At 48.2% G+C, this 15,812-nt stretch overlaps 1 protein-coding gene across 4 annotated transcripts in view; it reads right to left on the bottom strand.

Moving 5' to 3' along the window:
• Nucleotides 1-8,207: 8,207 nt before the first annotated feature.
• The window catches only part of ASIC1 (acid sensing ion channel subunit 1), a 222,407-nt gene continuing 214,802 nt past the window's right edge, over nucleotides 8,208-15,812 (bottom strand). For all 4 annotated transcript variants that reach the window (XM_053375081.1, XM_053375082.1, XM_053375078.1 and 1 more), the window contains 5 exons: nucleotides 14,941-15,094; nucleotides 13,520-13,611; nucleotides 11,362-11,441; nucleotides 10,263-10,367; nucleotides 8,208-8,907 (listed from right to left, as the gene is read on the bottom strand). In XM_053375081.1, the coding sequence (XP_053231056.1) occupies nucleotides 8,803-8,907; nucleotides 10,263-10,367; nucleotides 11,362-11,441; nucleotides 13,520-13,611; nucleotides 14,941-15,094 (536 nt within the window). In that variant the 3' untranslated portion in view covers nucleotides 8,208-8,802. The remainder of the gene's footprint in view (nucleotides 8,908-10,262; nucleotides 10,368-11,361; nucleotides 11,442-13,519; nucleotides 13,612-14,940; nucleotides 15,095-15,812) is intronic.

Below are 15,812 nucleotides of genomic sequence, written 5' to 3'. Positions count from 1 at the left end.
GTTTACTCCCCCCCCCTTCACAAAATGGCTGCTTATTGCTGCAAAAGAAAAGGGCTTATTTGATGTTTCTTTGGTGCTTGCATTTATTTATTGGATAAACCCCACCTCTACCTCCGAAGAGACTCGACGTGGCTAACAAATAGTAATTCACAGAGAAATGTAATCCTTAATCACCCCCCAGTGTACACTTAATCAGTTAACAGTATCTTCAACTAATAATTTTGCCTTTTATCTATAAAGTCAGTGATTCAGAGCAATTAATTTGTTACTGCCTACTTGTGCAGGTCTGAATTTTATTCTCTCTCCCCCCCCCCCAATTTATTCAGTGTGGTTAATGAGCTATAGCATTACTTGAAATCCTTTTGACCATGCTTCACTTTATAGGGGAAGCCAAAGGCAGCTCAGTACACAGAAATAAGCTGATTAAATTCATTGGGGTTTACTCCCATGTTTTAGGGTTTTATGGTTGTAGCCTAAATGTAATTAGAAAGTGTTTTTTTTCAAGAACAGTTTTGCAGCTGACAGGTACACCAAGGAAACAGTTAATGTCTAACGAACTTGTTAAAATACATACATTTCCTGTAACAGCATCACAAAAGGTGCAGACACAGTGGGGGAAGTGATGTCATTCACCATGAGTGATGTAACAGGCGCTGTTCAATAGGTGCCTGCGAGTCTCAGGCAAGCATAGAGAACACAGATACAGTGGTACCTCGGGTTAACTACTTAATTTGTTCTGGAGGTCCCTTCTTAACCTGAAACTGTTCTTAAGCTGAAGCACCACTTTAGCTAATGGGGCCTCCCACTGCTGCTGCGCCGCTGCTGCGTGATTTCTGTTCTCATCCTGAAGCAAAGTTCTTAACCTGAGGTACTATTTCTGGGTTAGCGGAGTCTGTAACCTGAAGTGTCTGTAACCCGAGGTACCACTGTACTCAAAACTGCAATGAATATTCCAGCTGCGAGGGATTTCCCTTTCTGTCAGCAAGAAATGTTGAAATTTGAGTGTTGGGAAGAATGTGACCGTCCCACAACCTTGAGGGAATCTATCTGGTTTCCCACTATAAATGTGTAGTTCTGTTTTTGTTGGTCACTGCCTCTCTGAGAACAATGAAAAGAAAGAGATTGCAAAGTGGGAGAGCTTGCCAGCCTTTGTTTTTCTAGGCTAAGATTGGAGGCATTCTTAGTATATTTCCTGAGATGATAGCATGGTTCACATATTGAGAGGAGTGAGATTTGCAAGGAGTCAGTGCCCACAGGGCCTCACATCCCCAATGGACATTGAATGGAGGAAGCAGCCAACACAATTGTCCCATTCTGTTCCAAGCCTCTTGTGACACATTAGGTTGCGCTGGTGGCACGTGCAACTAAAGCAGGATGAATGCTCATTGTCATATAAAAAGGTAAAGGTGACCCCTGACCATTAGGTCCAGCCGTGGCCAACTCTGGGGTTGCAGCGCTCACCTCACTTTACTGGCCGAGGGAGCCAGCATACAGTTTCCGGGTCATGTGGCCAGCATGACTAAGCTGCTTCTGGCGAACCAGAGCAGCGCATGGAAACGCTGTTTACCTTCCCGCTGGAGCGGTACCTATTTATCTACTTGCACTTTGATGTGCTTTCGAACTGCTAGGTTGGCAGGAGCAGGGACCGAGCAACGGGAGCTCACCCCGTCGCGGGGATTCGAACCGCCGACCTTCTGATCGGCAAGTCCTAGGCCCTGTGGTTTAACTCACAGCGCCACGCGCGTCCCCTTCATTGTCATATAAGTGTCCCATAAATCAGAATGAATGCTCAGTGAAGACCAGACACAGTCTAACCATTGCGTAAGCTTTGTGCAAGCAAATCAGGATGAATGCTCAATAAATGGGTCATCTGGAGAAGCTGGGCTCAGTAAGTAGGAACAGAATAAAGCTGTTTTCATCAATTGTACCAACAATGCCTTCATCTGGAATTTGTCACTTTTTAATGTGTGGCGGAAGGCAGAATAGAGTTCTTTTTTGGAATCAATGCACACCTGAGGGAAGGCATCGAAACTCCTATCGGCTTTACATTCAAATTAGAGATGAGCGAAATGCAGAAGGCAATTTAAGCATCCTTTGCAGTTAAATTGCCAAGGATCGGCTCTGTGCCTCAGCACATCCAAAGTGTCTTTTGCAAAACAAACCTCCACTAATCTGGGGTTAGGTGTGAGGACGAATAACGTGCCTCATTTTAAAAAAAAAGCACTGGCTCCATGTTTTCCATGTCACCAGACTCCCAGAGCCTTGCCCACGAAGGGTGGAACATAACAAACTCAGTGCCCTCCTGTAGAAAGCTAATATGCCAAATCCTTTAGTTGTTATTCTTATATGGTTCATCCTCACTCCACCCTTCGGGGTTAGGCTGCTGTTCCCATTTTACAGATGGGAAAATGGATAGAATCTTATCAAAACGCCCATAGCTGTGCATTAATTAAAAGCACAGTCTCTCGGGGCCCAAGCCTGGACCTGTAATTGTATATGAATATCAAAATACGCCTCCATTTAATATGGATTTTCAAAAACTAGTTTGGGAAGCTTCTGGCCACAATTTGCATCTTTGGTTCCTAATACAGCTGACTATAGTATACAGAGAGCATTTGTAAAGGTAAAGGGACCCATTAGGTCCAGTCGTGGCCGACTCTGGGGTTGCGGCGCTCATCTCGCTTTATTGGCTGAGGGAGCCGGGGTACAGCTTCCGGGTCATGTGGCCAGCATGACTAAGCCGCTTCTGGCGAACCAGAGCAACACATGGAAATGCCGTTTACCTTCCCACTGGAGCGGTACCTATTTATCTACTTGCACTTTGACATGCTTTCGAACTGCTAGGTTGGCAGGAGCAGGGACCGAGCAATGGGAGCTCACCCCGTTGCGGGGATTCGAACCGCCGACCTGATCGGCAAGTCCTAGGCTCTGTGGTTTAACCCACAACGCCACCCGAGTCCCAGAGAGCATGTGTGCATACCCCCAAACTCTTGCTTGCAGTCTGCTTTGAATCAGCTCTCCCCCTCCCTGTCATTTTAGGTGTAATTGTGACCTATTCTCATCATCAAAAACCACCTTATAAAATAAACAATCACACCTTTAATTGCAGAAATATGCACAGATGCAGCTTGTTGTGATGAAGAGGTGTGTGACTCCAAACCAGATTGCGTCTAGGCAGTCAGTATTATGATGATGATGATGATGATGATGATGATGATGATTATGATGCCACCCATCTGACCGGGTTACCCCAGCCACATGTTGAGAAATTCAAGCATGGTGCTCACCTGCCAGAGTAGGCGCAAGAGGGCTGAACGATCAAGGGTTTGCTGGGGTCCCCAATACCGGCAAAGAACCCACACCCCAACAGCACTGGCATTCTCAGTTTGCACACAGGGCGTCCCAAGAAGGCGCTCTGAATTAATCTTGTGTCTATATGCCTGGCTTCTCCCGTTAATGATGCCTCAGCAAGCTTGAGCTGCCTTATACAGTGGTACCTCAGGTTAAGAATTTAATTCGTTCCGGAGGTCCGTTCTTAACCTGAAACTGTTCTTAACCTGAAGCACCACTTTAGCTAATGGGGCCTCCCACTGCTGCTGCACGATTTCTGTTCTCATCCTGAAGCAAAGTTCTAAGCCCAAGGTACTATTTCTGGGTTAGTGGAGTCTGTAACCTGAAGCGTCTGTAACCTGAAGTGTATGTAACCTGAGGTACCACTGTATTTGAGTCAGGCTACTGGTTCACCTCGCTCCGATTGTCTACATCAGCAGTAGTCCTCCTGAGGTCGTGGACTACAACTCTCACCAGCTCCAGCCACTTTGAATTGTAGTCTAAAACATCTGGAGGTTACCATGTTGGTGTATGTTGACTGACAACAGCACTCCAGGGTTTCAGACAGGGGAAATTTCCAGTTCGGGTTGCCACCTGTGTTCTGGTGAAATACAGGGTGGGTAATTGCGGTTGGGGGATGATCCCGCCCCCATTTGTTGCTGAAGTGATTTCAAAGCAATCCATGACGATTTATAGCCGTCTGACAGGATGTCCCTTCTAGAATTTGTCTCACACACGAGAATTTGTAAATTTGCCTGTGCTTGGCTACCCAGAGCTTAAATACATGATCTTTCACATACCCTTTCAATCACATGCATTTGGAGAAGATCCCTGATTTGGAAGAGAGAGAGCGAGTGAGAGAGCGAGTGTGTGAGAGAGTACAGTTGGTACCTCGGGTTACATACGCTTCAGGTTACAGACTCCACTAACCCAGAAATAGTACCTCGGGTTAAGAACTTTGCTTCAGGATGAGAACAGAAATCGTGCAGCAGCGGCACAGCAGCAGCAGGAGACCCCATTAGCTAAAAAGGTGCTTCAGGTTAAGAACAGTTTCAGGTTAAGAACAGACCTCCGGAACGAATTAAGTACTTAACCCAAGGTACCACTGTACAGTCATACCTCGGGTTGAAGTATCTTCAGGTTAAGTATTTTCGGGTTGCGCTCCGCGGCAGACGCTCAAAATGACGTCATGCGCATGTGCAGAAGTGGCAAAATGTGACCCGTGCACACACAGACGCGCAGTTGTGTGTTACGTTCTACTCAGGATGCAAACGGGGCTCCGGAACGGATCCTGTTCGCATCCAGAGGTACCACTGTACTGGAAGGAATGCTACTGGAAGGAATTTTTTAATTTTGTTTTGAGAGCGAGAGAAAGAAAGAAAGAAAGAAAGAAAGAAAGAAAGAAAGAAAGAAGACCTGAAATACAGGACAAAACCAGGGGCTTTATTTCACCCAGGTCAAAGACCCAGTTTTACACACCCACACACCCACCCTTGGCCATTTGTGTACACACGCACACAGGCTGGGAGCCTCAATGGCACCCCTCTGGAGGCTTCACCCGGGGCAAAAAACCTGGCTAGCCCCACTGTAGCTATGGCACTGGCACTTGTATCAGTACAAGATGTAGTGTTTTATAGTGAACTATGGGACAATCCAGTATTATACAGGACAGGGAGCAACCCTATTTCCAGACCTATCTGGAGATGCTGGGATTCGAACCCAGTACCTGCAGGAAAAGCAATGTTCTGCCACCAAGCTACAGCCCTTCCCTGACTCTTCCTGATGTGCTGTTCTTCCCCAAGGAGCTGGCGCCGGCGTCCACCTCTGCACCGTGTGAGTGATGGCTGCCAAGCTCGCGTTACTATGGTGCCGCGGCAGTTAAGCAAGATAAAAGAACGCTGTTAATTGTGATGGATTTCTGCGGTGGGGAAAAAGCTAAGGAGAAAAAAGCAGAGTCTCCATGGTTGATATCATCCTTTATATCATTGTTAAAGAGGAGCCGCTTTTGATATACAATGCATTTGTCATCTTCTTGTGCTTCCTATGAAAATGTGTACATAGTACAGATACCAGAGAGAATTCAACACTTTATACACTTGAAGGCATTCAGAGATTGGTAGTTGGGGGGAAAAGAAATTATAATGGCACAATATCAAGGCTTTTGATGCTACTGGATGGATATATCTACACTGAGATGGCGCATATAGAGAAGTGTGTACGTATTTATCTATATATATATGTACATATATATATATTATAATAATATATATTGTATATTTTATACATAAGAAATATAAAATGAGCATGAAGTAGTAAAAACGGTCAAATTAAAAAGGGGGGAAAGAGGTCAAACTCGAGCCCTATCTTCAAAAGCTTCCAAGCAGAGAAGTAGAAATAACCAAATTAAAACTAAAGAAAGGTAAACATATCCCCCCCGCAATGCAGAGACCCCCTGCTTCTTTCCAGAAAGGTCCAGCCATGGCAGAGTTGCAGCGTCTTTGGGAAATAAGGGCCTCGATATATTCGGGAGGCTGAATACAAACAACAAACACCCCTTTCACAAGCAAGTCTGGACCGCCGAGCCCTGGAATAATCAGGATCGAAATAAAACAAAGCCTTTTCGAAAGGGAAAAGCAAATAAAGCCAAAGCGACGATGAGATTTTATTGCAAAAGCTCTTAAAGATAAGGAGAACTTTGGACCTGGGAAGGCTGCCCATGCAGCGAATCTTGGTTAATGTTGAGGGAAGAGGCTGGACCATGGCAGGCACAAGATGCTGTGGAGTCCCAGGCTGGGAGAGGTCAGCCAGTTGCTTCCAAAAATGAAAAACCACCCATGTCGGCAGATCTCCTCTCCACCCCCCCCAAAAAAAATCTGAGAGCTGGCTCTGAAGGGCATCAAAACAAGCAGGCAAAAAGAGTCCTAGAGGTGGTTTTAGTAGCCATCAGGGCCCATGGCTCTTGTGGGGCTGCAGGTGGATATCTGGGGCACCTTCAGGTCATGTTTCTTCTCCAGCCCTTCCATTAATCCCCATAATATAAGCAGAACGTCTGTCTTCCCACCACCACCTCTGCTTTTCCCTTCGCACCCACTGGGTCATAAGGCATAGGAGGAGCAGAGACCTAATCCAGTGCCACTCTGCCTCACACACACAGCCACACCAGAGATGGACTTGAATAATCCAGATTTGCATTCTGACTGCTGGTTCTGCCAGCCTGTTCAGATCCCAGCTGGTGTACTTTATAACTTGGACAGCTCCGTTGCCTTGTGGGCAAACCGCAGTCAAACCACCAACACTGGAGTGGGAGAAGGCATGTGGCCCCTTCCAACTCTACACTTCTATGATTCTATGATTCTATGAAATGTGACCCTCAAAAGGTAGGGTGAGGAAGACCAAGTCACCCCTCCCTCCTCATCCCTGCCTGCTAAGGCCTCTAGTTTCCAGCCATGTCAAGCTGTACAGCTCAATGCAAAATTCTTATGGACCTTTCTCTCCTCCCAAAGAGACCAGGAGTGATTCACACATGCACCTTCTCTCAGGACAAAGCTGGGCAGACGTGCTTGCCAGATTCATTCTGCAAAACCAAATTCTGGCCAAGCCTCTCCACCAATGTCAGTCCCTCTGTTTGGCTGAGCAGTTGATTGGGCAATCTCTGGATAACAAACCTGGGCTTTTCTGAAGGTAGTTTTCAATGGGATTGTCAAAACTGAATGCCAGGGACTCTTCCAGGGTTTCAGGCAAGGGGCTCCCCCAGGAGCACTTGGGGGGTGCCAGGGATTAAACCTGGAGCCTTCTGCATGCCAAGCAGATGATCTGCCACTGAGCTATAGCAGGAATCAGGAGCAGGTGGGAGCCCCTTTTGTGAAGAGGTCATCCCCTCTTCATCATGATAGTTTTTCACCGCCGCTCTTGTCTTCTCAAGATGGGCACTGTGAACAGGTGGTTGTAACACAGTTGTTCCAAAACAGGACATGGTGGTGGGATTCTGCAAATCTCCTGCACTGGGTAAATCCAGGAGGCCTTGCTTGCTAAGACTTACAAGACTGTCATCTTCACTCCCCTGAGCTGATTTTTATTCCTGTCTATGCTGACGATGCATTAGAGCAAACATTAAAAAACCCAAAATAAAAATGTTTTACACCATTAGCATGCAATTGCCTGGAGACCTTCTATGTGTTTTTGATGGTGGTGTGTCCCTCAGCCCATCACTGCTGGCAAACTCCTGGCTAAACGTTAGGATGGGTTATGCCTGCCAAATGCCCGTAGAAATTAAGGGGCAACAGGTTTTCTGCGTTGCACCAAAGCGGAGCTATCACAGTCACTAGCCTACAGGCAGGTCCTTTCTGTCCTTTTGTAGTGTGGTGCTGAGGCAGGAACTGGCACTGGTCACCCTTACACATCTGCACAGCCAAAGAAATGATGCTGTGTCCCTTCTGCCTGTAGGACTGGGCTATAAGTTGCAATGCCTCTGTAGAAGGTAGGGGAGAGGAAACCCAGGGTCAAATTCAGCAGGGTAGGTCGCTTGCACCTTCTCCTTTCAGAAGCTGCAGAACCCTCAAGTGAGGCTCGTTTGAAAGCAATCTGGTTTTGTACCCTACTGAGAAACGGCAGACTTCTCTCTGAACCTTACTTTTCACGTAACCCCTAAGAACATGCACAGAAGGGGCCCAGGGCAGCTCTTAGTAACACCAATGTTTTGAACTTTGGAACAGCTCATCTGCCAATCGTTCCTCTGCCTCTCATGGGGGGTGAACAAGGCTGAGACCCAGACCAGGCTGGAGCAAAAGGGAATCAGGTAGTTGGGCGAGACAGCAGGTGATATTCAGGTGGGCCCTCACAGTTCAGTTACGGTCTTGCTACAGGGAAAGCCTCACAGCACACAGCAAGGTGGTGATACAGGTGACGGTGGGAGGGAGGGAATGGAATTGATGTAGCACCTCCTTTGGATACGGCAAGGGGCCCTTACGAAACCGAATGCTGCGGGGGAACAGTTTGGCTGGCACTCCTGTGGGTTCTTCTTGGCATCGACGTTGAAAGAAAAAAAAGGGCCTTCACGCTGACACCAACAAGGCATGGGGCAGCGTGGAGGCCAAAGGGGGGGCACATAGGCAGTCAAGACTTCTCCGCATGTGGACTGGAGAAGGCGGTATCCTCTCCTCCACTTGGCAGCTCCTCTGTCGAGTTAAGAGTCCGAGGGCATTCACAGGGACAAGAGCAGAAACTGGCGTGGACCTGGTAGAACAGATAACCCCCACCCCGCCCCCCACCCCTCTGTCCAGTTTGCTCCGTGTGCGTATCGCTGCCTTGGCCTGGGGCGGATGGGTTGAGGAGAGGCCGGATCCAGCTTGCCTCCCCCTGGGAGTCTTGAGATAGAGGCCCTGACGAGTCAGTTGGCAGGTTCGTGGGCTGGGCCAGGGCTGCTCAGCGAAGGTCCTTCCCTTTGGTAGTGTTAGTTGTACATCCAGTGGTCAGTTAGCAAGTAAAGTCCTCAAACGTTCCCCGGGCCGGATGGTGAGGTAGGATGTTGGCCGCGTACGTCATGCCCGCTGGGTGGCCTCGGATGCTCTCGCACGGATTCTGGGTTTGCAGCGGGGGGAGAGGAGAGAGGAACACAGTGGGCATTGCCATTAGCACCGTAAACATGAAATGATAATGAATGGGGTGGCGTGTGCAGTTCCAGGATTTGGGGACCTTCTAGCAGTGCGGCGTCCAGGTTTGAGTGCTGGACGGTGACCCGGGAGACCAGGGTTCGAATCCCCGCTGAACCATGAAGCTCACTGGGTGACCCCTGGGCCAGTCACTGTCTCTCAGCCTAACCTATTTCATAAGATCAGGATCCAGGGAAAGGTCACTAAAAAAGGTCACATTTGGTGTGTGCACCTGCATAGAGAGATGACGATCATATGTAACCTTTGACTCAGCAGCTATGCTTAGTATCAAAACTTCCTCAGTTCCAAAAATTTCCAAAAGGATGGATATGTTGCATTGTACCATGAGACTGGAGGCTACAGAATGACTATTTCATTGTGCGATAAGCTTTTAAGTGGCTGCTGGTCATGTTCTGAATTCACTCTTGGGGGATCTCTATGCTGAAAACTAATTTAACAGTCATTTGGCATTATACTATAGAATTACAATAGTTTGCTATATTCTTAACCCATCCTGGTGTCTTCCGGATGTTTGGGGCTACAAGTTCCATTAGTCCCAGTCGGCCTGGTGGGGGCACCAGACTGGAGAAAGCTTATTTAATCCTACAGTTGCAAATAACAGTGACTCCCTCTTGCCAGGGCATCTTGGGAGCTGTAGTTGTGCATATGTGTGTAAAGGTAAAGGACCCCTGGATGGTTAAGTCCAGTCAAAGGCGACTATGGGGTTGCGGCGCTCATCTCGCTTTCAGGCCGAGGGAGCCGGCGTTTGTCCACAGACAGCTTTCTGGGTCATGTGGCCAGCATGACTAAACTGGTGCAACGGGACACCGTGAAAGAAACCAGAGCACACGGAAATGCTGTTTACCTTCCCGCCAAAGCAGTACCTATTTATCTGCTTGCACTGGTGTGCTTTAGAACTGCTAGGTTGGCAGGAGCTGGGAAAGAGCAATGAGAGCTCACCCCATCGCGGGGTTTTTAACTGCTGACCTTCTGATGGGGAAGCCCAAGAGGCTCAGTGGTATAGCCCACAGCGCCACCCGCGTCCCTATGTGTCTGTGTGGTGCTGGTAAGGGATCCTTTGTAAAGAAGTGGCAGGCGCTTCTCCAAACTGCAAGTCCCAAAATTCGTTGTGGTTAATTGGGACAGTTAAAGTGGCATGAGCATGATATAATAAGTTACGTTGCTAGTGTAAATGGAGGGGGCGGGGTGGGGTGGGGTAGGGGGAGCGATGTCACGTGACATGGGAATGCACGGCGCAATGTGGCAAATAGCTTAGACACTCACGTGGCGTTTCACATCATCCAGACTCAGGGCTACCCCTTTGTCGCTGTTGTTGCTTTTGTGTTTCTTCTGGCATTTGCCGCGGCGAAAGAAGCGGAACTTGATAATCTAGAGATGGAAGTGAGGAGGAAGGCTGTCGGTTTCATGTAAACCATTTGCAAAACGGCCATACCGTTTTGTCGCTTAAGACTGTGGCTGGTGCCTCAGAGCAGCAGAGAGGAAAATGGAGGGAAGGTGAGGGTGCTCCATTAGCTGCTATGAGCATGTCTGCACAACGGTAAAGGAGGCAAAGATTGGGACCATCAGCATCTTGGTGCTGGGAGAACCTTGCTGGGAGACGCTATAATGCAGCGGTAGCTAACCCTCAATTGTGTGGTGTAGTGGTTAAGAGTGGTAGATTTGTAATCTGGGGAACTGGGTTCGCGTCTCCGCTCCTCCACATGCAGCTGCTGGGAGATCTTGGGCTAGTCACACTTCTCTGAAGTCTCTCAGCCCCACTCACCTCACAGAGTGTTTGTTGTGGGGGAGGAAGGGAAAGGAGAATGTTAGCCGCTTTGAGACTCCTTTGGGTAGTGATAAAGCGGGATATCAAATCCAAACTCTTCAAACTCTTCTTCCTCCCTGATCATCAGATTCCTTGTTTGATGTATGGAGAGGAGCCGACCATCCTCTCTCCTTAGCTGATCTGCATGGGTCAGCTCAATTGTGTGTGAGCATGTGCGTGAGTGCGTGGCTGGCCACACCTATTTCTGACCATGCCCATTGCTGGCATTCGGCCCCCAGAGGATTGGCCAAGGGGGAATGTGGTTTTCAGGCTGCAACGGGTAGGTAGCCCTGCAAGACTGCCTTAGCTTAGACGACTGAGAACCCCAAATAAAGATGCATTTGCAACTGTGAGGAAGGGGCATTTTCCTACTGCCACAACACATCATTAGATTTAGACCACTTTCCACCTCCCTAAGAGCTCAGAGCACCTCCCATAGTCTCCCATCCAGGCCTTGTTCTAGCAGTGGAAAGGCTTTGTGTGCCTTTGAAATGATTCTCTAGACGGTAAGCAGATCTGTACCCCGTTCCCCATCATGCTCCAGGGAGCCAAACTCACTTCGTAGGCGTAGTCAAATAGCTCCAGCACAGTTAACAGGCTGGCTCCAATGAACAGCCCCATCTGTCCCCCGATGTCACCTGCAGGCAAGAGGAGAGGGGAGCAATAATCAGGTACTGAGATTGGGGCACATTTCTCTGGTTCCCTAATCTCAACACTCAGCTCTCCAGACTTGGTTGGTCCAATCTATGCTGGCAGGGGAGGTTGGCAGGGACATGGTGGTTTAAGAAGCCCAATGTGGTCTGGAGAGAGGATTTCCCCTCCCCCCATAATTTTTATTAAATTTTCTGTTTTACATTTTAGAATATTCATTTAAACAACCTTAAAGTATCAATGACATCCCTTCTTCTCTTTCCATGGTTCATTTTGCATAACATAAAGGTAAAGGGACCCTTGACCATTGGGTCCAGTCGTGGCCGACTCTGTGGTTGCGGCACTCATCTCACTTTATTGGCCGAGGGAGCCGGCGTACAGCTTCCGGGTCATGTGGCCAGCATGATTAAATCGCTTCTGGCGAACCAGAGCAGTGCACAGAAACGCCGTTTACCTTCCCGCCAGAGCGGTACCTATTTATCTACTTGCACTTTGAACTGCTAGGTTGGCAGGAGCAGGGAGCTTGAACCGCCGACCTTCTGATCGGCAAGTCCTAGGCTCTGTGGTTTAACCCACAGCACCACCCGCGTCCCTTTTGCATAACATAAATCCCCGCATATTTTAAATAAACTAAACCATTCAGTATTCCATTATTACATCCATCAAAACTGTTGATTTTAACTTAATGCTGCCCATGTTTTCAAATATACACATTTCCCCCCATATATTCAATAAACATTTTCCAATCTTCTTCTTTAAACGTATGTTCTTCTTGTTCTCTTATTCTATATGTTAGGTCCGCAAGCAGCACATCTTCCATCAGTTTAAATTGCCATTCTTCTTTAGATGGGACTTGGCTCGTTTTCCATTTTGGGGCTAATGAAACATGGGCCACAGTACTGTGGTCTGGAGAGAGGGATGCCAATTGTCTGACATTTTACTTGACTTGCCTGCCTTAGGATTGGTATTTATCAGATACTTTGCAGAATAAATCAGGTGTTTGGATGGATGCTCGGGTTGCAAATGCATGTTCGCAACCCGCAGCTGTGCGTCTGCGCACGCACGGGTTGTGATTTGGCACTTCTCTGCATGCACAAAGCGCGATATAGTGCTTCTGCGCATGTGCAACCGCCGAAACCTGGAAGTAACCCGTTCCGGTACTTTCGGGTTTCGGTGGTCTGTAACCTGAAAAAACACAACCTGAAGCATCTGTAACCTGAGGTATGACTGTATATCTCCTGCCATTCCTCTCAAATGAGCCTGTTTTAAATATTTCTGCTGAACTCCCCAGCCTGGTCCATTGGATTGTTCTCTGACATGCCAACATGTGCCCCAGGTTTGTCCAAACCTCTCCTGCTTTTCCCCAAATGGCAAGGCCCCACTCGCTAAAAAAGTCAAAAGCCATGCTTGGCTCCATCCACCGGCCGAGTCTTGTTCAAACCACACTTTGGCAATCGTAGTTTGCCACCCTCCTTCTCCACTCGTTTCTGATGTCACCAGGCGATTGCTAACACCTATATTTGCAGCCTTAAATGTGGGTGGCTGGTGCCCACTAGCCTGGTAGGGAGGAAAGTGGGAAGCCCAGACAGTAGGCAGAGTCTGAGCCCATGACAGACTGAACGAAATAATTCTAGTTTGGTCCCCTCCTGCTCCCTGTTGAGTTCCACAATGGGGCGACACCAAGACTTAGGAGGAGGAATCTCCTTGGCAATGCCACTCTCTGGGCTGTATGTAAGTAAGAAAGACAGGTATGTGGGGTGGCGGCGGCTGGGGGGAGACTGAGGTTGGTGGGGCAGTGCCCAGTTGCCCTAATGGACCAGCCTCCATTAATGGAGCAGACTTAAGCATTGTAAATTTACTTGGAGGTGGAAAGGGAACGTTGGGATTCCCCCATTCTGGCATTCTGCACTTGGGTTGTTGTAGAAACTGTAGAATGGCAAGCTCCGATTACATGTGCATTTTGAGGACTATAGACAGGCACCAAAGTCACCCCAAAGGAGTAAGAGAAATAAGGAGGTGTGCATCCGTTGCTGTCCCCACCCTCAAAAGAAGAAGATAATCTCACCCAGAAGTCCAGCCACTTCGTATGCTTTTTTCTGTTCAATGGTCTCATAGTTCAGAGCTTCAAAGAAAATGTCCAGTACCAGGATGTTCTCCCTGTATGGGAGGAAGCGAAGTGATTACAAGCTTCTAAAACAAGCGTCTGCCTGGCAGTGACCAAAGTATCTACCCTCAACCAGCCTTATAAGTAATGCCTAGCACCATCATGGACACTTACCTGCCCGGACCCAAGATTTAGGGATGTAGCTGGTACCAACCTGAGGCGCTCAGCCTTCAGGAAACAGAGACCCTCTGTAGGACAGGATAGGATTACCTTTCCAGCTGGTGGACCATATCCTTAGATTCCCCCCTAACCCTCCCGGGCCATTTTGACGTCACACAGATTGAAATTAGACTGTAAGGACTAAGGCAGAGAGGCTTTGGAGCAGGGGCCAGCAAACTTTTTGCAGCTGGGGGCCGGTCCACTGTCCCTCAGACCTTGTGGGGGCCCAGACTATATTTTGAAGGGGGAAAAAGTGAATGAATTCCTATGCCCCACAAATAACCCAGAGGTGCATTTTAAATAAAAGCACACATTCTACTCATGTAAAAACACCAGGCAGGCCCCACAAACAACCCAGAGATGCATTTTAAATAAAAGGGCACATTCTACTCATGTAAAAACATGCTGATTCCTGGACCGTCCGCGGGCTGGATTTAGAAGGCGACTGGGCTGGATCCGGCCCCCAGGCCTTAGTTTGCCTACCCATGCTTTGGAGGGTTATGGTCTGGAAACCCTTATTTTGGCAGGCAGCTGTATCTTCACCTGCCCCTCATCTGATGCCACACATGTTGGGGAGCTAGGTGTGGCTTGACTGAAATGGCCTTTTAAAAAATTCCTCCATGGCAAACAAAACTTTGCTTTCAGGGCTGTTGGGCATGCTGCAAAACACAGCGCTTTGGGGATTCCCACCTTTGTAACTTCTCCAGAGACCCAAATTTGCACCCGTATTTTTTCGCTCTATAAGACGCACCAGACCACAAGACGCACCTATTTTTTGGAGGAGGAAAACAAGAAAAAAAAATATTCTGAATCTCAGAAGCCAGAACAACAAGAGGGATCGCTGCACAGTGAAAGCAGCAATCCCTCTTGCTATTCTGGCTTCTGTGATAGCTGTACAGCCTGCATTCACTCCATAAGAAGCACACACATTTCCCCTTACTTTTTAGGAGGGAAAAAGTGAGTCTTATAGAGCAAAAAATACGGTAAGTTTGCACCAGGAAATTTGCATCATGGGTCTGTGCCCCATATCTCCTAAGTACTCGGCAATGCCCCAAGCTTGCTGTTTGGGCTTGACCTCCCTTGCTTGAGCGCAGGGTGCAGAAATAATGATGGCTAGCGGATTCGACAGGCGGTCTGCGGCTGAGGCAGGCAGCAGCACTCACCCAATGTACTGCTCGCTCTTGTTGTATTTCTTGGCCAGGTACTTGGCTGATGCCTTACTGGGAATCTTGACCATGGAGAGCTCCTTGCCATAGCGGGTGACATTGCAAGGCATCTCACACACACAGTAGTCGTTGTCCTTCTCCACCAAGAAGTCTGTGGGAACAGGGAAGGAGAAGCAGATGTCAGTTTGAAACAAGAGGGATTTGGGGAAAGAGATAGGGATTACTGCACTTCCGTTAAGCTCTTCCTTTAGAATCTGAAAGGGTCCATCTATGTGACTCTAAGGGTCTTCCAACCAGGGACAGGTATTATTCATTCATTCATTCATTTCCCCAACCACTCTGGGTGGCTCCCAACAGAATATTAAAAACATGATAAAACATCAAACATTCAAACCTTCCCTAAACAGGGCTGCCTTCAGATGTCTTCTAAAAGTCAGATACCGGTAGTTGTTTATTTCCTTGACATCTGATGGGAGGGTGTTCTACAGGGCAGGCACCACTATCCAGAAGGCCCTCTGCCTGGTTCCTTGTTGTAACCTCACTTCTCACAGGGAGGGAACCACCAGAAGGCCCTCAGTGCTGGACCATAGTTTCCGGGCTGAACGATGGGGGTGGAGACGCTCCTTCAGGTATACTGGGCCGAGGTCATTTAGGGCTTTAAAGGTCAGCACCAACACTTTGAAGTGTGCTCAGAAACGTTCTGGGAGCCAACGTAGGTCTTTCAGAAGCGGTGTTATGTGGTCTCGGCAGCCACTCCCAGCCACCAGTCTAGCTGATGCATTCTGGATTAGTTGTAGTTTCCAAGTCACTTTCAAAGGTAGCCCCACATAGTGTGCATTGCAGTAGTCCTAGCGGAGGATAACTAGAGC

Source organism: Podarcis raffonei, chromosome 2, assembly GCF_027172205.1.
Source record: "Podarcis raffonei isolate rPodRaf1 chromosome 2, rPodRaf1.pri, whole genome shotgun sequence".
NCBI classification, from domain to species: Eukaryota; Metazoa; Chordata; class Lepidosauria; order Squamata; family Lacertidae; genus Podarcis; species Podarcis raffonei.
Note: the sequence above shows the minus strand (reverse complement) of the source record. Positions and strands in the feature narration are given on the sequence as shown.